The sequence below is a fragment of the Cyprinus carpio genome, chromosome A1 (assembly GCF_018340385.1).
Source record: "Cyprinus carpio isolate SPL01 chromosome A1, ASM1834038v1, whole genome shotgun sequence".
Taxonomy (NCBI): domain Eukaryota; kingdom Metazoa; phylum Chordata; class Actinopteri; order Cypriniformes; family Cyprinidae; genus Cyprinus; species Cyprinus carpio.
The window spans coordinates 4,428,533-4,452,964 of NC_056572.1; the positions used below are offsets into that span (position 1 = coordinate 4,428,533).

At 34.8% G+C, this 24,432-nt stretch overlaps 1 protein-coding gene across 10 annotated transcripts; it reads right to left on the reverse strand.

Moving 5' to 3' along the window:
• LOC109094291 (calcium uptake protein 3, mitochondrial-like) lies at positions 1-23,445 on the reverse strand. 10 transcript variants are annotated; one of them, XM_042719375.1, is made up of 17 exons: positions 23,148-23,445; positions 21,501-21,648; positions 20,211-20,242; positions 19,976-20,054; positions 19,239-19,286; positions 15,701-15,748; positions 13,724-13,806; positions 13,560-13,631; positions 10,796-10,837; positions 9,415-9,510; positions 7,779-7,793; positions 6,728-6,822; positions 5,716-5,887; positions 2,499-2,607; positions 1,898-2,055; positions 1,417-1,481; positions 1-865 (listed from the first exon to the last, which is right to left on the reverse strand). In XM_042719375.1, the coding sequence occupies exons 1-17, from the start codon at positions 23,412-23,414 to the stop codon at positions 859-861; spliced, it is 1,536 nt and encodes a 511-aa protein (XP_042575309.1). In that variant the 5' UTR covers positions 23,415-23,445; the 3' UTR covers positions 1-858. The 10 variants fall into 10 exon arrangements, 8 of the variants coding, with proteins under 8 accessions (XP_042575309.1, XP_042575271.1, XP_042575438.1 ...); XM_042719337.1 differs by having other exon boundaries at positions 19,239-19,289; XM_042719504.1 differs by lacking the exon at positions 10,796-10,837 and having other exon boundaries at positions 19,239-19,289.
• Between the last annotated feature and the right edge of the window lie 987 nt (positions 23,446-24,432).

A 24,432-nucleotide genomic window follows, 5' to 3' on the forward strand; every position in this document is an offset into this window, starting at 1 on the left:
TTAAACACTGAGAAATCTGCATCATAGGCACACCGAAACCACTTTATTGACTTGCATACCATTTTCATGGAATTTCAAGTCTGTATTTGTTTTAGAGTTTGAATTACAGTACAGTCTTAAAAAGCATGCTTAGACTTAATAGTTAATTGCCTTTGATGGCAAACCAATCTTGCACATCTTTTTACAGCAACACCTTGTTAAAAAAACAAACAAACAATAAATCAATTGTGTGAGAAAAATAACAACAGTTTTAGATTAAGGCAATGCTTATTATTGGGCTTAATGCTACATGAGCTACATAATCTCTTACAAACCCAGTTTATGATTATGATAATCAAGTATTACCCTTTTCACACAGTATGATTCTGTACATTTAAACAATCCTGACAATGACAAAATAATAATAATAGCTTTCTTTGTAACTGGCATAATAAAATGCAAGGTACAATGCAATATAATAGAATATAAATATAATGAATAAAAGGCCAAAATGAATAACTCAACCTGCTTAAAACATTTCCATTACAAATGCATTTAAAAATCTCTTTACCCTTCCAGGACACCCATGTGCAACTTTAAAACATACAAAACATTGGACGTGTAGCTGAAATGCCATTTCCCAGGTTATAAACAAAGAAGATTTGGAGCAGAATACAGAATAAAGTTTGATCATGCAGAGCTGTGCGGATACTAGAACATGCAGTGCAGAGCGCTGATTGCAGGGACACCATCCCAATCCCAAGGTTTCAAAATCAGAAGAAGAAGAGGTAGATTTCATGACGGGACCTCTCTCAAACATTTCCAGAGCAGACAAATCAGTTTCTTCCTGAGAAAGAAGAGACACATCCTGAATGCCTATCACCTGGTGCAAAAGAAAACGGGAAAAAAGCTGATTAAAACCTTTACCTTACAAATATTCACTCATTAAATCAAGATTTTCCTGTACAATATATATAACATAGATGGTGAGATTGGTGGTGAGAATACATTACTGTTAAAAAGTTTGGGGTCAGAAAGATTTAAAGAAATCAGTACTTTTATGTAGCAAGGATGCATTAAACTGATCAAACGTGACAGTAAAGACTTTTACATCGTTAAAAAAAAAAGTTATTTCAAATAAATGCTGTTCTTTAATAATATTAAGCAGCATAACGGTTTTCAACACTGATAATAAGAAATATTTATTTACCAGCAAATCAGCATATTAGAATGATTTCTGAAGGATCATGTGACACTGAAGACTGGAGTAAATTCAAGAGTCACAAGAATAATGTATATTTGAAAAAAATGTTAAAATGTAAAAATATTTTACAATATTACAGATTTACTATTTTTGATCAAATACAGTCATAAGAGACCTTTTTTGAAAAATTTATTTTAAAAACTCCAGACTTTTCAATGTGTAGGGCTACTTATCTGCCTGCCAGTTCCTTCTTCAGACATGATTTAAATGAAGTGAAATGCTCTACAGCTTTATAACCCTGCAGGAACAAAAAGAGAGAATTATTCATTACTTCAGTAGTTGACAAAAATACTATTAAAAAAAAATCTTAATTTTTGTTATTAATTATCAACAAACAATAACTAGCTATATTAAATGAAAATGTTTTTTCTTTTTATTTCATAAAAAAAAAATCATAAAAAAACAACAAAATTAAAGCTGCTATGCATAGTAGAATATCAGAAGAAAATGTTATGTTTACTTGACAGCAGATTTAGAACTAGTCCTAATAATAATAATGAAAAACCTACAGGGAGCTATAGATTTCATTGTACAGATACAGCTTATAAACACTAGGTGGCGCTATAGCTGCAGTGATACTGTCCTTATCTTACAATTACATTTAAAAGCTCAAGAGGATGATGCACCGTTCTTTCCTCTACACCTCTTTCTTACCCTGCCTCCACGGTGCAGCCGGTCCTTCATGATACCAATGAACTCTTTGTAACTGAGCTGATCATCATGATCCACGTCAAATATCCTGAAGATGGTGTTAACCAGGTGATGGGTCAGCTTGAGGCCTGTTGCGACATATACCGCCCGACCAAACTCATCTGGAAGACAGAAAGAGACACACACATTCAGAGGACAGTGAATCTGCGCCACAAATTTCACTTAACATAATCACCTCAATTTTGGTTTTCTTCATTTGTATTACATTTTGAGGATACAGTGGCAGGTCCAAACAATTTCTTTTAAAGTGGGAAAAAATATAAAAGAAATAATTAGCATTTTTCTATTTAAAAAAAAAAAAAAAGAATTGTGCATTAAAAATAGTATATTTAAGTAAAACACTGATTTCAAAAACTGGTGCGCATTTCTTTGTTTTAAAATTTTATTTTAAATCTCACTGTGCATTTTACATTTGCATTAAACATTTGTGAATTCAAATTTGTGTTTCAAAGATGAATGAAGGGTGTGGAACGAAATGAGGGTGAGTAATCAATGACAGAATTTTCATTTTTGGGTGATCTATCCCTTTAAGTAAGTATTTCACCTTGTCCAATGGAACGACAGGCAAAGTTGTACATCTGCATGGCAATGGCAAAGTCTTCAAGGTTATTGAGGAACTGGAAGAAAGACCTGAACTCATCAAAGGTGATGCCCTGATCATGAAACAAAAGAAAAGTGCAAAAATAAATAAATAAATAAATAAAAATAAATAAATAAATCTTTTAATCTGAGACATTCAATCAAACAGACAGAGCTGCCATAAACTGACTTTACACTCCATTCCATTTCAAAGATGATCTGTGAGTGACATGACATCACACAGAATACACAAGCAGAGGTCTCATTTCATATCCAAGTGAATCTGTACCGAACAGACAAATGCAATGAAGGACAAAAAGAAATCAACATTTTGATATATGCAAAAGAAATCAGACGCTGTGCCGCTCATGCTTGTTTGATGACGCGTGTGTGCCAACACTGCACACAATGACACATGCTACGATGAAAGGCATGAGTCATTTTACGGCACAGTAAAAATGGAGATAACTTACAATTTGACTGACAACAGAATACCAAGAAAGTCTTAAAAACTGCTCAGTATGATTTTTAAAAGAAGTGTCTTATTCTTACCAAGGCTGCATTTATTTGAACAAAAATAGCAATATTGTGTATTACTACTACAACTTAAAATACATATTTATGTTTTTATTTGAATATATTTTTAAAATGTATTTTATTCCTGTGATGCAATTTTCAGCATTTTCAGCATCATTACTCCAGTCTTCAGTGTCACATGAACCTTCAGAAATCATTCTAATTTGCTGATTTGATGTTCAGGAAACATTTCCCGCTATCATCAATGTTGAAAGCAGTTGTGCTATTTAATATTTTTTTGTAATAATGCAAAAGTCTTTAATCAGTTTTGATTAAATAAACTTGACCTTACTGAAAAAATCCTGACCCCAAACTTTTGCTAAGTATTGTACAGTAGTGTACACCCAAAAATGTAATTTGTGTTAAATTTGCTCACCCTGCATGTCTTTGTACTGTGAAACAATTTGAAGAACTTTATATCCAAATGACATTTGACCCGTATAACCTCCACTGTATGACCAAAAACATACAAGACATTTTCCAAAATATCGTCTTTTGTCTTCCAGAAGAAAGAAAAGTATACAAGTATGTTATGAGGGTGAGTAAATGATGACAGACTTTTTTTTTTTTTTACATCTTGGAATTGAATGCACAGAAACCTGCAACATATTGTCCTGCCTGTCTAAACAAAATCTAGGATTAAATCTTTCATAGACCTGCTTTTTGGTTGTAAAAAAAGATAAATGGTAATTAGGTAGATAATACCTTAAACACGGGAAACTCTTGTCACAGCTATGGTAATCCACATAAACCTCTCTGGTGAGTATAGTTCTAGTTACACAACTGTTGGGTAGGTTTGATGTTTAAAGCTGGATTTTGTTGGATTGGGTTCAGGACTTGGCACTCATGGTGGAAAACCATAAAATGCCATAAAAGAGAGTTTAGGGTCTATTCCGTGGGAATTCCAGAGGAGGGTGAAGTCATTCTAGCCAAATGTACAAACTGCTCAAAGGGGCCCCAAAACCTGATACCCTCAACACAAACAGATCCCTCAGATGGGACTGGGAAAGAGCTAAAAGAGAGCAGTCAGGCATGGAGAAACCGACATCAGGTGACCCTCTAGATGGACAGCATGACAATCTGTATTCAAACACAAACTTTGCCCCAAGCACATACACACCACACCTACACAACTACAGTGGACCAAAAAGGGGTTTGAATGCTTCACTTAAAAATAAAGGAATTTCATTATATATACATAAACTTGATTAATTATTAATTCGATTAATTAATTACGGTGAAAACATGTTAAAATTATTGACACACTTAACGCACTTGCCCCTAATGCAAGTAGACAAGTAGATAAGTAGAAAGTTAGAGAGAGATCGATAAATTGGGGCACAGTAAACCAGCTAAACAAATAAAAAATAGCACCACATAACTAATAGACACATAGCAATATAACATTTGCATCAAGAATAGTTCACCCATAAATAACAATTTGATGACAATATACTTACTTTCATACCATCCAAGATTAATTTGTTTCATCAGAACAGAGAGAAATTTAGCATTACATCACTTGTTCACCAATGGATCCTCTACAGTGAATGGGTGCCGTCAGAATGAGAGTCCAAACAGATGATAAAAACATCACAATAATCCACAAGTAATCCACATGACTCCAGTCCATCAATTAACGTTTTGTGAAGTGAAAAGTTGCATATTTGAAAGAAACAAATCCATCAAGGCATTTTAATGTTAAACTGTCACTTCTGGTCAAAATAGGAGTTATATATTAACACTTCCTGTCTTTTTTCACATCAAAACAAAATACTTGTTTAGAACAGTTTTTGTCTAAACAGTGTTTGATCTGTGCATATTTCTCTCCTGGTTAGGATGAGATTACTTTTTTACTGGTTAAACCCATATTAGATAGAGGACTTTAAGTTAAGAAGTTACAAACATCTTAATGATAGATATCTTCATGAAAACACATTGCTCTTTCACTTCACAAGATTGTAATTGAGTCATGTGGATTATTTGTGGATTACTGTGATGTTTTTATCAGATGTTTGAACTCTCATTCTGACGGCACCAATTCATTGCAAGAGGATCCATTTTCATGTTTGGGTGAACTGTTCCTTTAAAACATCTGGGCCTGGGAAAAGTCCAGTTCCACTTTACTACAAAGTGTGAATTTGACACTTGCTCCTTAAATAAACATGGTAATATTAAGAAAAATGACCATCCGCAGGATGAAAGAGTTACATTAGTTGTGGAGGGGTGAGAATAGAGAGACTAAACTGCAGTTCACACGTAAATGTCACACACTCACTATGGGGCATTTGAGCATTCAAGGGTGCATGACCACTCATGTTGTGGGAATGTGTATTTTTCGGTTGGATAAGAGAATTTTTATACATGGATAGAACAAATATGTGTAAATGGTTAAAATTTTATTTGTAGGTGTGTTTTTAATAATATAATTGAATTTCCTTGTATAGGGCACAGAAGTGTTGAACCAGTAACCTTCTTGTACAGGAAGAGGGGTAACATGAGTCGTTTGAAGGGGTGAAAGTGTGAGCGTGGGGGAGGTGGTCGTCCCAGTTGTCCTACACCTTGCTTTCAGATGAAGTTAATGGCTAGGTGATGTTACTCATTACCTTCTCATCAGGTATGCACTGGCGCACATTCTCCAGATAGCTGCGAATATCCTCTACGTTAGTGTAGCGCAGCAAGATTCGTGCAAAGTCCTCCTCGCTGATGGTGGTCATGCCTTTGGAATAGGTCAGGAACTCAATCTCTAACATCTCAGTTTGCAGATTATCCATGAATCTGAAAGACCAATAACCGCAATAAAAGTCTGAGTGGAAAGAATTAAAAATTTAAAATGTCAGTGGTGTTTGTTCATGCAAAAATGTTGTTGCTACTGTTCGGTTTATTTCAGGTGGTTTCTGGCCTTATATTTTATATTTTACTTTTTCACCTGCTTCATTATCTACAAGAAAAAGACAAAAATGTTGCACAACACGGCAAAAATGTTTGATGTTTAACATGCATTTATGTGGACCAATGAAATTGCACTATAGGCGGGGCTACTCATTGCTATACCGCAGTAGAAGAAACAAAGTTATGAACAAAACTTTCTGTCATTTGTAGTGACTGGCTATGATAAATTTACATTCTACATTTACAATACTGTTGAAAAGTTTGGGGTCTTTTTTTTTTTTTTTTTTTTTTTTTTTTTAAGAAATTAACATTTTTATTCAGTAAGGACATATTAACAAAATAGTAAAATATTGACAATGTTACATGTTATATGTTTTCAACATAATGAATGTTGAATGGTTTCTTGAGCACCAAATCAGCATATTAGAATGATTCCTGAAGGATCATGTGAAACTGAAGACTGTAGTTAAAATAACAGTTATTTTAAATTGTAATAATATTTTACATCAATACTGTTTCTGTTGTATTTTGCAGCTGTAGTGAGCATAAGAGATGTCTTTAAAGACTTTTTCATTTTATCAGGCCACATCCTGTTAGAACAAGCTGTCAACTGACATCAGCATTTCCTTCCACCTGCTTGATGGACATTAGTTCTCATGCATCCATTCTTGCCAAATGGAGATGAATAAGTGGCATGTTTTTAGAGCTTTTTTATAGTTGTCATACCTGTAGAAGTCCTCAAATGTTAGCTCCGCCTTCCCCTTCTTGCCAAAGAAGTGCACAAGCAGAGTGCTGTCAATCATCATGTTCTCATTGGCATGCTGCGATTGGTGAGGAGAGGCAGTAAAGAGAGCAAAACAAGAAAGAAGAAACTATGACAAAATCCTTCTGTCTGAATAAGAAATCAGTCCATCATAAGCTTGCAGAGCCATTCAGAGTTCTAGCCATCCAGCGCCTGAAAGTGTGCATCCATTTATCTTTTCTGAGCCTACAGAGGACATGTTCTGAGAAGACGTGCAGATCTTTATACCATTAGAATGGCATAAAGATTGTATATTCGACTGAAAAAGTAACACAACAAAGAGCAATCATACACAGAAATGTACACAAACATGCCAGTTGTGTACACATATATAGACCCCTGTGTACATCTGGTATATTTAATTTCATCTGATTGTGGATTAAGAGAGCCATTCATTAAAATCATTTGTAAGGACTGGACATGAATACCAGGTGTACACAGTCAAGCCAAGGGAAATGTAGAGGACATAGACCAAGACATGACAACAAAAGACACACAAAGCATCCATATCGCATGCAATTCCACAGCAAACGTTCAAGAGATTTGTGAAAGAAATGCACACATGTAAGCAAATTCCACCTTTCCTTCTCTGGAAAGAATCTTCAGATTGTTTAAACTGTTTATAATCTTCAAGATCAATGTGAGCAATCGTTCAAGTATCATGATTCATTTTTCAAGCATAGCTTGTGAAAAGCTGTTCATGGTGTACATTTGCTAGTAAAAAAAAAAAAACAAAAAAAAAAAAAGAAAACTTTTGCCAGTGCAACAGAACAATAATAATAAAAAACCTGGAGGAAGGAGGCTGAAAGGTGCAAGAAGGGGTTTCTACCCATGCTTCACCCTCATCTGCAAGAAGAACCTATCATGCTGAAACCAGGTAAAACCAGGCATAAACACTAAACAGCTCTTTTTCCCTGGTTATGGGCCTCTGTGCAATGAAGCGAGCCAGAATGCAAGTCCATGCCACTGCTGTACCTTTAGCTTTAAGTCCTATCATGGAGATACAATCAGTGGAAAGTTATAAAGAGAGAAGGAATGATTCCATTTCACTAGCCAGATCAACTCAGATACACATTACCGATGTTTAGTGTTTTATCAACATAGTGTTATAATAATAATAAAAAACACCATATTGCAACATTTCAACTCTGTTTGAAACAACTGTAGATGAGTTGATGGTGAAGAGCATTATTAGCGTGATGCATATATAATGGACAGGAATGGATCAAGTCCAAACAGCAACATTTATTTCTTGGTATTTTGTTCATGCATTTTGTATTCCCCCTATCACTTTGTTCACTGATGGTCATAATTATGGTGGCTGAGCATAAAAGTCATGTGACTGAAACAGATGGATTGATAAATGAATCTTTCTTTTATCTAAAACATTTATAGCTGTTTTTTTGTTTACAATTACATCATCAATCTGCTGGAAGTGTGCCATCACAACACTGTGGTTACAGGAAACCATTAATGTGAGGTCATCATTCCATGTAGCACCACAGCCGGGCCCACAGTGTGACTTAGACATAGCCTGAAGCATTTTACTCTTTGATCTAAAAACAGCGATAAAAACAGTCATTACTGCTGTCGACTTTTAAGATGAGTAACCCCAATCACACTTCCACACATGCTAGCATGCGCCCTTTAGCTCACAAATACACAATGTCTGGTACCCTGCAGTTGTCAACTCAGACAAACAGACCTGTCTAACTGCTGTGTCATCTGAGGAAGCCAAGCTGAAATGACCCTTTCATTGTGAATAACAGACTAAGTAAATACAGGGCATCTGCACACAGCTCTCCACAATCATTAAACTACTGCTTCCTACAGACGCCCTCTATTAGCCATTAGAACACAAACACACCATCAGGATGAGCAGACATATTCTGAAACGGTGCATAAACAAATGCCTTTAATGTGCCTCACTGCTGAGTGCTTACGATATGAAATTGTTATTATTCACAGTCTATTAAATGCAAAAACTTCACATGCAATTCAGGCTAATATATATATATATATTTTTTAACTAACGTGTTCCCTGGGAATCATATATATATAGCATTATTATGTAAAACTAATACTAAATTAACACTGCAGACACACACACACACACACACACACACGTATTTGTAATGTTATCATGAAATCTAATATTTCACATTTGTAACTATAATTTGCAGCTTTTTACCTCCCAAATAATTTTTTTATTATTAAAGGCAGAAACAAGATGTTAGAAAATACACTTCCATTCTTATAATCTAATAAATAAGACATTCACTGAAAGCAAGACATGTTTCTCTTATCAGATTAATTTATAGTAATAAACATTTCTTGTTACCGTGTTTTTATTTATTTTGAATGAAGCATCAAAAACATATTTTCTAGCAGATCATCAGTTGATAAAATACACAATAAGAGGGATGAAACTGAAATAAATGAATAAAAGTATATTCTTGGGTCATTAAATGACAATGATGTTATATAGGGTAAAAGGAGGAATGACATTTATGATGTACCTTTTCCAGGTGAGAACACTGTGTTAGGGATGGCTAGGGACGCATAAAAACATGGGATGAGACAGGAGGACAGAGGGCCGTAATGGCTGTACCTCTGCCAGGTCAGAAAACAGGGCTTGGCTCGCACCACGTCTCAGCATGTCCCAGTAGCTCCTGGGCACAAACTCCTGACTCTCTTTTTTTAGCACCTGCAGAGGGTTAGCATGAGATGGAAAGCTGTTATCATGTTAGTTTCTATTGACATGGTTAATAAGAGAATGTGTCGGGTGGTCTCTCAGTCATTTTCTCAACCATGAAAAACATATCGCAAATTCAGCAACCCAAACCAATCAAATATACTAAGGATTAATATGAAGTCTAGGAGGGGGAACTTGATGTTGGCCAAATGCTAATTGTATTTGGTTATATGATTAATGAGTGATTAATCATTAAACAAAATCAGGGAAATTATCCAAGACTGAAAGGTTTTATCAGTGTATATTAATATACCAGATACAGAACCTTCTGTGAAATGGCTCATATATGCGTCATCATTCACTCACAAAATTTAGTTTTTGCCATGACACAAAATGTTCATATTATGACATGAAATCTTGATTATGACTGGTTGAGTCAATTTTCTGTAACTGCACAGCTGTGAGTATTTCAGGGTTCATGTTACCATGTTCTTTCTAGACACTTCTGAACTAATAGCTGCTCAGACTGTTTTTAAATACCGGCACAAAAAAGCTTTTTTTTTCTTGTGATACACAGTAACCATGATATCAGCAGAATAATTGCTTCTGAACTGTTGAAAAATTGAAAATGACTTCATATGCGCTTAACAACACAGCAGCACATGCATTCAATAATTCAACGATTTGTTGTCATTTATTCTGTACTGATTTATTGAATACAGAAGCTGAGAGACTAATACTGACACATCAGGATAAGGAAAACAGGAAATATATTTCTCTCATCAGTCTTGTGCTGTAAGGAGTCTTTCACTCTGTCTCTCTTTCTGTACCAGATTCACAGATATACAAAAGCATTTGTGCATGAGTTGTCCACTAAAGTGAGCTAAATTTGTCAAAAGTTCCAACAGGGATGTTCGTAATTAGAAACATTACTCAGTGAGTGAGGGAGATGTAATGTAAGTGATTTAACGTAAGTGAATGTGAAAGACTCCAGAGCTAACTCAATAGAAAACACATTTTACACCAACAACTCCACCCACTCTTACCCAAACCTATTCTTTATAGCCCACTGATGAAGTTTGTAACTGACACGCTGTGGTTAAAGAAACTAAAATCAATAAGAATCAAATTAGACTGATTGTGGCAAAACACCCACATGTTCTCTGACCTCTGAGGTCCACTCCACCTCCCTTCACGTTTTCATTCAGTCATCTGCAGATCTCTCTCATTCACCCATCATCCAAGATTCACACAGAGGTTATAGTTCACAGGTCAGAGAGCTGGGGGAGATACATACGTTGTTTACCGGGACAATCTGATATCCATAGAGCTGCATACTCTACACGGAGACGAGAGGAGAGGTCACAGCATGCGGAAGAGGAGAGGAAGGAGAGAATAACGTAAAAAGAGATGGACAAAGACAGGTTAAACATGCAAAGAGTAGAAAGTGGTTTAACCACAGGACAGCTGGCACACTTTCTCAAGAGGGGATGACGCAACTGGCTCCCTCTCAGACAGCCCTTGATAAACTGGACATTTGAATGAGATAAAACGTGTTATGCATCCGGGACAGGCAAAACAGATACAGATATAAGTGTAGAGGAAGTCTACAGTGGGTGGCCCATTGATGTTTTCAGGATATATATGGGATTTTGAGTATCGCACATTTAACTAAACTTGAAAAAAATGTGAGTGATGCTTGTCTGTGCAAAACTCGCCACCATGATGCTAGGCTGATGTGGCTGGTTGTCAAGGTGTTGTTTTATGGTTGCTAGGGTGTTGTTAAGAGGTGGCTTTCTGAGCCAAGTCAAAAGAGCCCACCTTGAAATATTACTCAGGTCCCCTGTTCAGTGCACATCAATGGGATTTTTAAGCAAGTTTGTCATCCGGAAGTTAAAGCGGAAAATTCCAATTCTGATCAAAAGTAATAAATAGGGATGCACAACATGGTACCATATAAGAATATTTAGCAGAATATAGATATTAGATATATATTATTGCTGTCAAATCGATTAATGACGATTATTCGTATTCAAAATAAAAGTTTGTATTTACATAATAAATGTGTGTGTACTGTGTATACTGTATTCATATGTATATATAAATACACACATATACGAATAAAATATAAAAAAAAAAAATTTTATATAATAATAATTTATATATATATAATATAAATCATATATATATGTGTGTGTGTGTGTGTGCTTTCAAATCGATTAATACAGAATATAAATATATATAACACTTATTTCTTAAATTTATACATATGTGTATTTATTTATACATATAAATATATACAGTACACACACATTTATTATGTACATACAAACTTTTAATTTGAATACAATTAATCTTGATTAAACGATTTGACAGCACTAATATATAAATTATGAATGTGGAAAACAGTTGTGCAACTTATATTATATTATATTATATTATATTATATTATATTATATTATATTATATTATATTATATATTATATTATATATTATTATTATATATTATATTATATTAAGATTTTTGTGGAAACCCTTTAAAAAGAAAGAAAGAAAGAAATATTTTGTAACATTATAAATGACTTTCCTGTCACTTTTGATCAAATAATGCATATCCCTGTGGAATAAGATCAAATTTCTTAAAAAAATTAATAAATAAAATAATTACAATAATCTTACTGACCCTAAACTTAAAATTTTGATATAAGTGCATCCCTAGTTATAACACAACTCCTCTTTGAAAACCTGCATGATCTGAGGTATCATATATATCTGTAGGATGTTTTATGTGCGAAAGTTTAATACTTAGGTTATATTACTTTACCCCAAGTATAAGCAAAACAAATACTTATGCAGACACCACTAATTACATGTTACAGTACCACTACAACTATCTCACAAGTTCTTTCCAAGGGTCGCTGAATTCAGAGAGTGTGAATGGATGTCACTCCTTATATATATATTATGCAGAACACTCTATAATTTAGTAATGATGTGTTGAAAGATTTTTACACAAAATATCGGATCTCTTTATAATATCTCTGATTAAGTTTTCACAACACAGCAACATTTTTATCCCATGGTCATTTGACAAACAAGCATCTTAATCCCACTGTTAGGTTTGATTAATATGACATTAATCATTGGCTCATTGTACATTAGCAGCATTTAAACTAACACTAGAAATATTCTGCCCCATGTCATGTTTGCCCTGATACTGGTAGCCATGGGACAAAACATAAAAAGCTTTTTAAAGCTTTTCATGTCATGGCAAAATATCCATTTTCTTTTATACAGAAGAATAACAAAACAGACATCATTTTAAACAAGAATCCTCAATCACATAAGGAAAAAAGAAAGTTGTAAATAGAGAAACACAGAGACTGTATTCCAAGTTAATGCCATAAACTCTTTGAACCCGGTTTATCTCATGAAATCCTCTGGTTTTCAGAAACAGTTTATGGGAGATAGTAGCAATCCCTAAAACTCGTTTTGGATTTTGGATAAAACTATTTTCCAGTACGTACCACTTATCAGCTACAAACAAGGCAGGCCATTTAGACAATATTGACCATTACTGATCTGGCACAACAAACTACACGCTTTATAAAGCCATATACAATAAATGTACCTCTAATAACCCCTTTCTGACTAAATAAATATGCTCCAATGAGATAATGCCAACACCTCAATAATTATTAACATTTAAATACTGTTTATATTAAAATACTGTTTTTGGCACTTTCTATTGTAAACAAAGATTTTTATTTCCCCCCAAAAAATGGTTCAGTGACAGGAGGAAAAATGTTCAGAAAATGTTGATCATCATGCTCAGGAGGTCAAACTAAAGTTTCTATTTATGTTAAGTTAAGCAATTTTTAAAACAACTAAATAATTTTTGATTTGTGATTTCATTTATTTATTTTTTTTACTAAATGTGCAAATGTGTAACGTTACTATTTTTATACAGGATTATGATTTTTAATTTACAATTTGGAAGAATTAGGACTGAAAAACAGATTACAATATTATCATAAACAAAGTTCCTGATATCAGCTTACCAGTTGCGCAGATTTTTCAGCATCTCCTTTTCTTCCTTTCTTCTCATTTTTCGTTCGGAAGATTTCTTGCAACTAAAAAAAGAAAAAGAAGGAATAATGGTGAGTTGAAAAATTGTTTTTAAAAACAAACATCTTTGGACAGTATCAACACTCCATCAACTCACCACAAGAAATTCCCCTTTATCCACCATCTGGTTACCATCAGCATCAAACATGTTAAAGGCAATCTTAAAGCCTGCATGAGGCTCTGAAGAACAGTTGTGAAAAAAATTGTCATATTATTATAATAAGCTGCGGCATGATTTTAACGAAACAATAGGATGTATGTGTATATATATATGTATATATATATATATATATATATATATAATATATATATATATGTCTTATTAAGCACTGCAAATGTTGCAGTCAATCTGTTAACCACTATTAAACATTCAACCACTAGGTGGCTTAATCAGAGGTCAGGCCCACATTTCTAAGAACCTGTTATCACTCCAAGAGCTTGCAATACACTTTTGCTTTCACCACTTTCCTTTCATCACTCTCTTCAGATGTTTTTGAACACATCAAGAGCAACATGTCTTCACTTTGTTATGTTGCCCAAGCAACAGCAGAAATGAGAACATATGCTGCGTGTTTCTGTTACAGCTACTTAACACTAGCTTAATCAGATGGCCACAGACAACTCTGCACGAATGTAAAACCATAGACTAGATTTACTTAAAATTTCAGTTTTTATTCCTAAACACTGAATGGAGAACAAATGAAGACTTTTAATCATGTCTCCTGCTTCACAGAATTTGAATCTTTGAAAAAAAAAAAGTTTCAGTTGAGATCTCAACAATGTAACAAACTGTGCTCGTAATTGCCATGCCAGCAAAGTTTGAGATTTCAATATGAACATGAAATTATTCCATCACTAAGTTATCTGGGCTATGCTATCCATATTCATATCTCAGTTAGTATAACCCAACATTTGTGTCATTTGTGTCTTGACAACAAATGTGCATGGAACTTTATATGTGCATAAGGGAAAATGCATACTTTACAAATGCAACATTTAATTTACGTTGTATCCCCCACTAGTTAATTTTTGTGGTGTGAAAATTAAAATTTAAAGGGGTCATATGATGCAATTTCAAGTTTTCCTTTCTCTTTGGAGAAGCTGTTCGTGCATAGATAAGATCCCTAAAGTTGCAAAGACTAAAGTCTCAAACCCAAAGAGATATTCTTTATAAAAGTTAAGACTTGTCCACGCCCCCCTGAAACGCCTCGTATAAACACGCCCCCACATGTCTATGTCACTGTGTGGGAAGATTTGCATAACACCGCCCAAATGTTTACACAAAGAAAGAGAGTGTAACTTTTATTCTCGCTGTAGTATTGTATTGTTACCACTGCCGCCATGTGGTGGAGACGCTGGATGTTTCGTTGTGAAAGTGAAACTACTTTGTTTGGCCTTCCAAAACAGTATATGTCATTATAATCAGTAATTATGTCCCCACTAGATGCAACAAATGCTTTGTTTGTAATGGGTTTTATGTTTTTGTCTCGTCGCGGTGGGACACGGCATCACAGTATGGTAAGGGGCGTAACATTTCCACCACACCCTTGAGGTATTTGGCCAATCACAACACACCGGATAGCCCAGAGCACACCTCGCTTTTCAGAACAATAAGCTTTGTAAAAATCAAAACATTCCAGAAAGGCGGGGCATAGAGGAGCAAAAGTAATGTACATTATGTAGAAAATAGTTTTTTGAACCTTAAACCACATAAACACATTTCATTACACCAAATACACAAAATTATGTTCTTTTTAGCAACGTCATATGACCACTAAAATAGATTAAGTTAGACACAAAAAACGGACAATTAGCAGCAAAATCTTCCTTTTGCTTAAAGTGAAGTCTGAAACTTTAATTATGCAGTGAGTAAAATGTGGCTTCTGGTGAGGGTGAGAGTCTGGGTGGGCCTTGCGAGCCACACTAGACGTAAAACCTTCATGGACTAGATGAGCTTTGATTCATGTTTAAAATAGGATGCATGCAAATTCAAAAAAATTCAAAAAAAAAAAACAAAGAAAAAAATAAAAAATGAAATAATAATGAAAGGGAGAGATAGAGGTCATATACTCACTTGTCAGAATGCAGAGCAGAAAGAGATATTCAGTGTAAGCGATGATGCCTGAAAAAGGATATCAAAGGGTCACATCCATTCTGCTAATGTACAGTAACACACTAACAACCTACAAATGGCCTCGCCTTCCCATTTTATAATCTCTCCTTTTTCTTTTACTCTTTGTCTAAACTGAAAACTCGGGAGGCGGCTCATCTGAAGCTTGGATTAAAATGTTTACTGATTTTCAAAGCTAGGGGCCTCCAGAGATAGATGGAGTCACATACCCTTTTCCCTTCTTCTCCTGGACAAGTAATACCCTCTTTCATGATGATAACATCTAAAAAGGTACCTCTCAGCTAAAGTGTCCGTCTACATTTAGGCAACATTTGCCCTGCGTTTGGCCCACACACCGAAGCTGAAGACTTTGACACTGTGAGTGACCACCATGGAGACGGAGGCTGCGTTCAAAGCCTTCTGTTTGGATAAGGGTGTTCTAGAGGCATAAATGGGGAGATGTGCCCCATTTAGACAGGGAACTGTCCTTGCTTTTGTTTGACTCGTGAGAAAAGCGGCAAAGTGGAGTACGAAGGAAAGAGAGAGTGATAGTCAAAAGAAAAGCCAAAAAGAGACAAAGCGAGGTGGGCTGATGGAAAGATGGAAGTTCTGTTATGTAAAGGCACTGGGGGAGGGCAGAGAGAAGGGATACGTTTTCCTGCACCTCCATTGAAAGTGTTCCTCTCCACAGCTTCTGTGTGAAGGGGGACATGGAGACAGTAGCAGGCATAGAGATAGTTCAGGGTGAGTGGACTGAGTGTTACGGGACACTGCCTGGGTGCCTTCGGGAGGAAAACCTGACACTGAAAATTCAACCCAACACCCACAGTCTCACACACTCACTCAAGCAATACAGAGCCATTCAAAGTCCACTGAGCAAGACAACTCGAGCCAGAAGAGACAATCAGATTGGAAAATTTGGGCATAATTTACTAGTTTCCTTAGAAGAAGTTATTCCTTTTGCCAGAATAGATGTTCAACTGAAACTGACATCTCCTATTGTGTTTCATGGAATAATACAGGGTTCATAATGACATAAATGATGCACACATTTTCATTTTTAGGCAACTATTCCTTTACAGTACTCGAACTGCGAATTCTGTGGCTGACATTAGAGCTGAAGATTTGGGGGCAAAGGTTATCACTGGGGATCTAAAACAAATTTAAAGACATTAATATATGTCTAAAGCTGCTTTAAACTGGTCAAACACTGCTTTTTAGCTGCAGACATTTTGTTAATTTTTACAAGGTGCTTACATATATAGTAAATCTTTGTTTTGAGCAGGGCCCCTTAAATGAAGAGGCGCTGTTTTACATTCCATTCATTCCTGTTCAACACAGTCTCAATACTAAGCCTGTCTCCTAGAGATGCATTAAGTTTAAATGCTAAATCTGATGTGTTTGTATGAGATGATTCATACTTTTAATGGTTCTCAATTTACAATGCAAAAACACTGGCATGAGAAGAAAGGTCTGGTTCCCGAACTGGATGGATAACAACATCAATGGAAAATATTTGCAGAATTTTTGTAATAAATAAACAAACACCACAAATGAGCTCTGTATGGTATTCTTTTATACAGTCTGTATTAGTGGTTCTTAACTGCTTCAGCAATATTTGATTTTAAGGACTTTTTTTTTTTTTAAATCTACAAATATTAAAATATCAAATATTAACCAGAACTGCACTTAAAGAAAAAGAAGGAATAAATTAAAGGGAACATAATATGTCAATATGTTGTGTAAAAGTAAATGTCTATGGAGCAGTAATAATAACTTCCAACAGAGCTCCATTACTTTTAACTTCATTTTACAAATTATAATAATAAAAAAAAATCTATACCTTCTGATTACACTGCAAAAATTAATGTTCTTCCTTGGTATTTTGGTCATGTTTTCCAGTGATTTTCAAATCAAGAAGCAAAATGATATAAAAAGCCTTGTTTTCTGAGAAACTGATTAAAACGAAGTGAGTTTATGATTAAAGCAAGAATAAATATCTGCCAGTGGGGTTACAAAATACACTTAATTCCAAGAGTAAACAAGTTTTCATACCATATACTATATTCTTGTTTTAAGCATAAATCAAATTTGTTCAATTTCTTAGGAAATAAGAATTCACCTCTTTATTTTGCATCTCATGAAAATGTATCTTGATTTAAGGATGTTTAGATATTTGGATTGGAAAACAATTTTTTTTTTTTTTGCAGTGCACACAACATTTAATGTTGTGACCTTATAATAACATCTGATGAATTTAAGACTTTCTGCTCTGATTTAAGACCTTTTTAGGGCCTTAATTTGTGGACCTGCATTTTAAGACTGGTTGGCTGGTTTCTACCAACTGATAGAATTTTTCCAAACATGCCATTTAATTGGATGAATGACTTTTGACATGAAACCATGAAAAAATATGGGAAATGTTTTCTGATTGTTTCTTAAAAAAGCCTGTTCAGTTGTTATCATAGCAATGCATAACTGCATTTATTTGTATTTTTTATTTTATATTAATACATTTATTACTATATTATTTGCAGTTAAACTATGCAGGACATTTGAATGTTTCCATTTTTTTAAAGAAAATCTAAATAAACAAATAAACAACAACAATAATACATTATTAAAGAAACAATGATATAAAATAAATAATCAGATAAATCACTGAATCAAAAATAAACAAAATAAATAAAATAAAACAAATAAATATTTTACAAATATGGAAACAGAACATGTATTTGCTTGTGGGAGCAGAACAATCATTACTTGGTATTAATTTCCTATGGCTTTCTCAAAGTCATACTGAAGATTGTGCTGCAACATTTTTAACTTCCCATGCCTCCTCCTAGTTCTTCACCAAGATTTCCCTTGAGTTTGCATCCTCTTAGAAACTGCTCCTTAGAGACCTGAGCACATTCACGGATCTTGTTAGCATAGCTTCCTCCGTTAACATTTGCATGCTATCATTACCACAGCTTGAGATCAGACGCCGTGTCAAGCTAAAGCTTCTTGTGCACGGGCATCTTCTGGATGCATGGCTCCACATCAGTGAAACTAACAAGATAAATGTACTGATGCCAATTTAAGGTGATGATTTCAAAAATGATAATTACTGCAAGGAAGAACAGAATTCAGAGGGTTTATTTTTAGAGTCGTGCTGTAGTGTAAGAGGGTGGAGTCTGTGTGTGTATAATTATCACCGCTGGGAATTAGCTGGTGGTGTGAGCAAGTGCTGTTACACACGCCACAAGCAAATACTTTAATTGTGGCTGTGCTGCTGAAGAACTGCTTGCTTCTGCAGTTATTTCAACAATATTTAAGTATTAATGCAATTCTGCACTCTGTTTTTAGGTTTCAATCTTCGTTTTGGTTAGCAAGCATGTATTTTGCCTGGAGAATGTATGTTGCACTGGACTTAGCGAGAGAATGAGAGAGAGGAAATGGAAAGAGTGAGAGAGAGAGGGAGACATAGAGAGTGAACTGAGCTATTTTTAGGACTGCTCACAGGAAGTGAAAGCCTCAGGCTTGTGCTTAACTGGTGCTTGACTGGTACCTACTGAGAGAGAGAGAGAGAGAGAGAGAGAGAGCAAGCAAGAAAGAGAAAGAGACAAGAATGGACAATTCAAACTCTGAAGGACTGGGTTTGATTTCATATGATTCTGTACAGCCACCACAAAACTGAGAAATAATTTTTAGCCCTATTTTTCTCTTCTCATGCTTTTACAAAAATAAATAAAATGATGATACTATGGTACACTGATCAGGTGGTAATACCATGGTACATTGATACTGAAGGTTAAATGAATTCTATATTCATATTCCATGGTGTTTACTTGGTATATGAATAGATAATTCCTGGTGAAAAAAACAAACTAACAAACAAAACAAAAATGCGAATTCCATGGTACTTTTAAGAACAGCATACTTACAAAATCTTCTTCTTATTATTATTTTATTTTTGGAATTTTTACATAATATCATTTTCCACTACTGTTCAAATCAGCATATAAGAATGACTAATAAAGGATCATGTTACACTGAGGACTACAATCCCTGCCGGTACCGAGACTCTAATCCAGGATCTTTGGGTTACAAGTCCGACTCCCAAACCATTTTACAGATTTTTTGATGAAATAAATGCAGCCTCAAAAGCGTACTGATCCACAAACAGTATGTATTGAAAGACAGCATAGTCATTGCTGATTTATAGCCTTTTTTTTTTTTTGCATATGCAAAACTCACCTCGTTCCTGAAGGTTCCGGAACAGCTTGGATGTTCCTTTCCACACCGGTGGAGTGTCGGACAAGATCTTCTCCAACTCCTGTAAAACATGACAAAACATGCTGTAAGGGAAAAATTATTCACTCTCAGGACTGTACATAGTATGACATGCAAATCTAAATATCACCTATTAATAATAATTTAAATTTGCTATCATATCTACATAGCATGCATTACAAATAAATTTACAACATACCTGTTTGGTGAGGGACCTCCAAGGTTTCTTCACTAAGAATAACAGACAGAAAGAAACAGAAAGAGGGTGGCCAGTGAGATAAGATCAGGATGGGGGTCTCATACCATAATATTTATAAATCAGACAAAACAACAAGATTTTTGGAGTAGCATTTTTTCCTTTTTTGAGCAGATGCAGTTCATTGTCAGAGTACAGAGGGAGAGCTGGGCTAAACAGTCTCATGCTCTCTCATGGCAACCAGCCCCATAAAGCTTTATTGAGAGGCTCAGTTTGTCCTACAAGCTTTGCTTCAGACATAACGCAGTCTTGCTGTGAGATGTTACTCCGCTCTTCCACCAAGACTTCTAGTTCTAGAACATGTCTGTTGGGACACATGGTTATATGGGGATTTTAATTTCAAGCACGATGAGCCATCCTTCCTGTCTCCTTGTAGCATTGTCTTAGGCATCTTACATTCTAGACACTGCAGTTTACTGCTCAGGCCACATCTGCAGTCCTCATATCACCCCGTAGCAGGACTAAGGTATGTTCACATAGGTGATCAGAGTCCCTGGGTGTCAGAGTTAGTAGGTCTCTTTAATGTCCTAAGTTATTAAAAAATATACTTTATTTAAAACCTTTCCAAAAAAATTCAATCTATTTTAATTAAAAAAAAAAATTTATGAAATGATTCCATTGAAACATTTACACATAAATATAAGATTAAATGTCTGTTGTGTTTCCCGTGGAATATTTAGACATTTATTGTATTGAGACCTGCACTTCAAAGCACAGTAGATATTGAATCCAGCTTAGTAATAATTAAGCCCTTCTGTAGCTTTCTTGCACAGCTTTGATCTGATCCATTAAGACCCATTAATGACTTTTGTTTCTAATATGTATTATTAGCCTACTAACAAACCATTTATTAGATTAAGGCCCAACAACAAACCATTTAATTCACAATGTTGTCTTAATTAAACATCACATCTCCATAAAAAATTTAATATTTAACAAAAATGCTACAGTGCACTATGAAGTACTGGGGAGAAAGAAGACAGTCATATTTTCCCTTTTTATACCATGTCCTACAGTACGATTGTCATTTTTTTAAAGAAATATATGCAATTGTTGGTCCAAATAAATGTTTAGTTCATTTTTTAAATCAATCATTTTGCATTTTTAAATTAATGACATCTAATCTGATTTTACAGTAAAGAGCCTTGAAGTTCGCTGCTTTTCCTAGTTTGAATGAAATATAATTCTAGAGCTTAGATGAAGCACATGTACACATCAGAACATGTTACTCACTGCGGGGTTCGCTCATGGTGACTGACTCAATGAAGTTCTGAGGAGTCATGTACAGCTGTCCCTCATACTCCACTGAGCTGAAGAGGCGGAAATGATGCTCATGAGATGACATGTACACGTCACTTTCATCAAAATCAAAAGGTGGAGCCTGCAAGATCCAACAACAAGCAATACAACTGGTTAGACATTATATTTTTCAAAGACGTCATTTTTATCATCTCTGTAAAGTCATGAATCTTAAAGTAAAAAGTTGTTAGAGTTAAATGGCTAAGTATTATTTGTAGTGTCGCTGTCTTTGTTCAGTCAGGATGAACAGATGTCATATCTCAAAGACATCAAAAGGTCATCATAAAAGACTTTTTGTGTCATGAAACCTTTTTGTGTATTTTTTTTTCTCACTGGTACACTTGTGCATTATTACCATGAGGCATAGACTGATAACTAAAATTATATATATTAAAATACATACTAAAATACATAGATTTAGATTGTAGTTATAAAATAAAATATACATTTTAAAATAACTTTTTATACACATACAAGTATAAAATATACACAGATTTAGATTGTATTTATAAAAGCAAATAACATTTTAATACATGAATCGCTTATAAAATAACCTTTATAATTTTTTATAAATTTTTTAAAAAAAAATTTTTTTGTAATAACATTTAAAATGTTTTTGAATAAGAAAATCTCTATGGAGTCATGTCATAAGTAAAAACACTTTTGTTTTCATTATAATTTTATATGTAAATATAAATTAAAAATTAAAAATACCAAAAAATAAATAAATAAATAAATACAAAAATTAAAAACAAAGGTGTTAATGTGTTCTGCCCTGTTAAAAACATTAATGCATCAAATCATGAACACACAGCATTATGCTGTCATGTAGGATAATGTATCATTATGATGTAAAATGACCTTTTAATGGATCAAACAACACTTGAAAAACACATAGAAAAACATAATCTTTTATCTCTATGAACTAGATTAAGTCAAAGAAAAGTGTTACACACAAGGGATGAAAGCACTTGAACTGCATCTTATCCACTCCAATCAGGAAAATATTTAGTTACTAAGTGTAACAGTAAGACCAAAACATCTGGCAGCCCATGGAAACCAAACCTGACTGTCTGCCAAAGGAACAAAAATCCAAAAAATATGTTTATATGCACGTGCCAAAGAATTCTGTACTTAGATATGACAGCTCTACGCTGACAGGGTACAGATTACTGTTTGACAGGCCTCTGTGATACAGCACAGACAGGTGCATAGCTATTTTATATAACCCTAACGCTTAGATATGTGATCTGAAACAGTCACTCGTGAGCGCAGTCATTTCAGCACCATGACAGAGGAAAGCGCCCTTCTTCCTGCTGCAGCATCACACAAATGCGCATTGTCATCCGAGCTTTACGACTGTTTGAGTGCGCAAGCAAAACAATTCACCAAACTCTACAGCGTGAAAGCTTAACAACAGTTCACAATCCCTGCCCCACTAGCAGTTGCATAAATATGACAGTAAAAACAATAAAAAATAAAATAAAAATCCTTGCCAGGAGAAAGGGAAAGTAAAAGGAAATAGAAAAACTAATAGGAAGCAGTGTTACAAGGCACTGAGGACAGTAGGAACAGTCATACCTTATCCTTTGCGGCTACAGCGGGTAGTGAAGGCAACAGAGCCCGACAGCCTATTCCATTAATCGGGACTTTCCTCCTTTTGAATCCGCACGTTTCTGAATAATAATAATACAACACCGCTCCTCCGGCCGCAACGCACACAGCAACCGCAATCCCTCGGCGTCTGCATCGGTTATCCTTCACTGGAGAACGATAAAGCGCATTCCGCGGAGCCGACGACAGCGACAAACTCCTAAATATGACTCCCAGTCTGCGCACAGCGGCCATTATTGTTGGTATGACAGAATTTGTGCAAGATTCCCGAATTCTCATTCATTCATCGCGAGATGTGCTGCTCCCTCACCGGGATCACCCAGACCAGAGCAGCAGAAAGTCCACTAAGTATGCCATATGTGCTCATTTTTAAACTTATATAAAAAAATGTACATGGTTACGCACTCTGAATAAATGAAAGTTTTATATATATATATATATATATATATATATATATATATATATATATATATATATATAGGGCGGCAAAAGACGATTTCGGTTGCGCGAGACGAACCTCAGCGAATGTAACTTAAAAAATGTAGCTTAGTGACAGAAATTTATTTAAGAAGTCTGTACTAAGTAAACAACTAAACCTTTTCATGTTAAGACAATTTTTAACATCTATTCACACATAGTTCAACAACCCCTATTGCAGTGTTATTACGCAAACAGTTTCGCCTCTTGCACTCCATACTCATTGAAGTCAAATGCGCACATCTGCTTTGCACATCTGGAGTTCGACTCCAAAGTCTGATTAGAGCCTATCTTTTATGAAAAACGCCAAACTCCTATGACTTGTTTTAAGTTGACAGTTAAGCAAACTGTCAATGTCACCACGAAATCTGCCACATAACTGACATCTCTATTAAGTGATCGATCCACTGCGCCTGTGGATTGATCCTGCTCTAGCTGACCACATTGATTTTGGTTTAAGGTATTTTTGGAGATCATAAATACTAATGAGCTAAGGGGGACGACGTGGGAGAACGTATCCCTTGAGAGAACCGTTGATAAATCACCTTCGTGAAAGTGATCTATCCTGAGAGATAGCAAGGGGTTTGACACTTAAATGTTTAGATGATATACAGTTTGTTATATCTATCTATATATATATATATATATATATATATATATATATCTATATATATATATATATTTGTTAATAAATCATAATAAATAAATGAATAAATATCATAATGTGAACAAAAATGCATTGGCTACATTTAAGAGCAGTCAATTGCGCATCTTT

Excerpts from the sequence above, each read along its gene's own strand:
- LOC109094291 (XM_042719337.1), bottom strand. The coding sequence starts at position 23,414 with ATGGCCGCTGTGCGCAGACTGGGAGTCATATTTAGGAGTTTGTCGCTG. Across the intron at positions 15,749-19,238 it reads GCCTGAGGCTTTCACTTCCT|GCATCATCGCTTACACTGAA; the intron begins GTGAGCAGTCCT and ends ATCCTTTTTCAG. Across the intron at positions 1,482-1,897 it reads GGCTGCACCGTGGAGGCAGG|GGTTATAAAGCTGTAGAGCA; the intron begins GTAAGAAAGAGG and ends TTGTTCCTGCAG.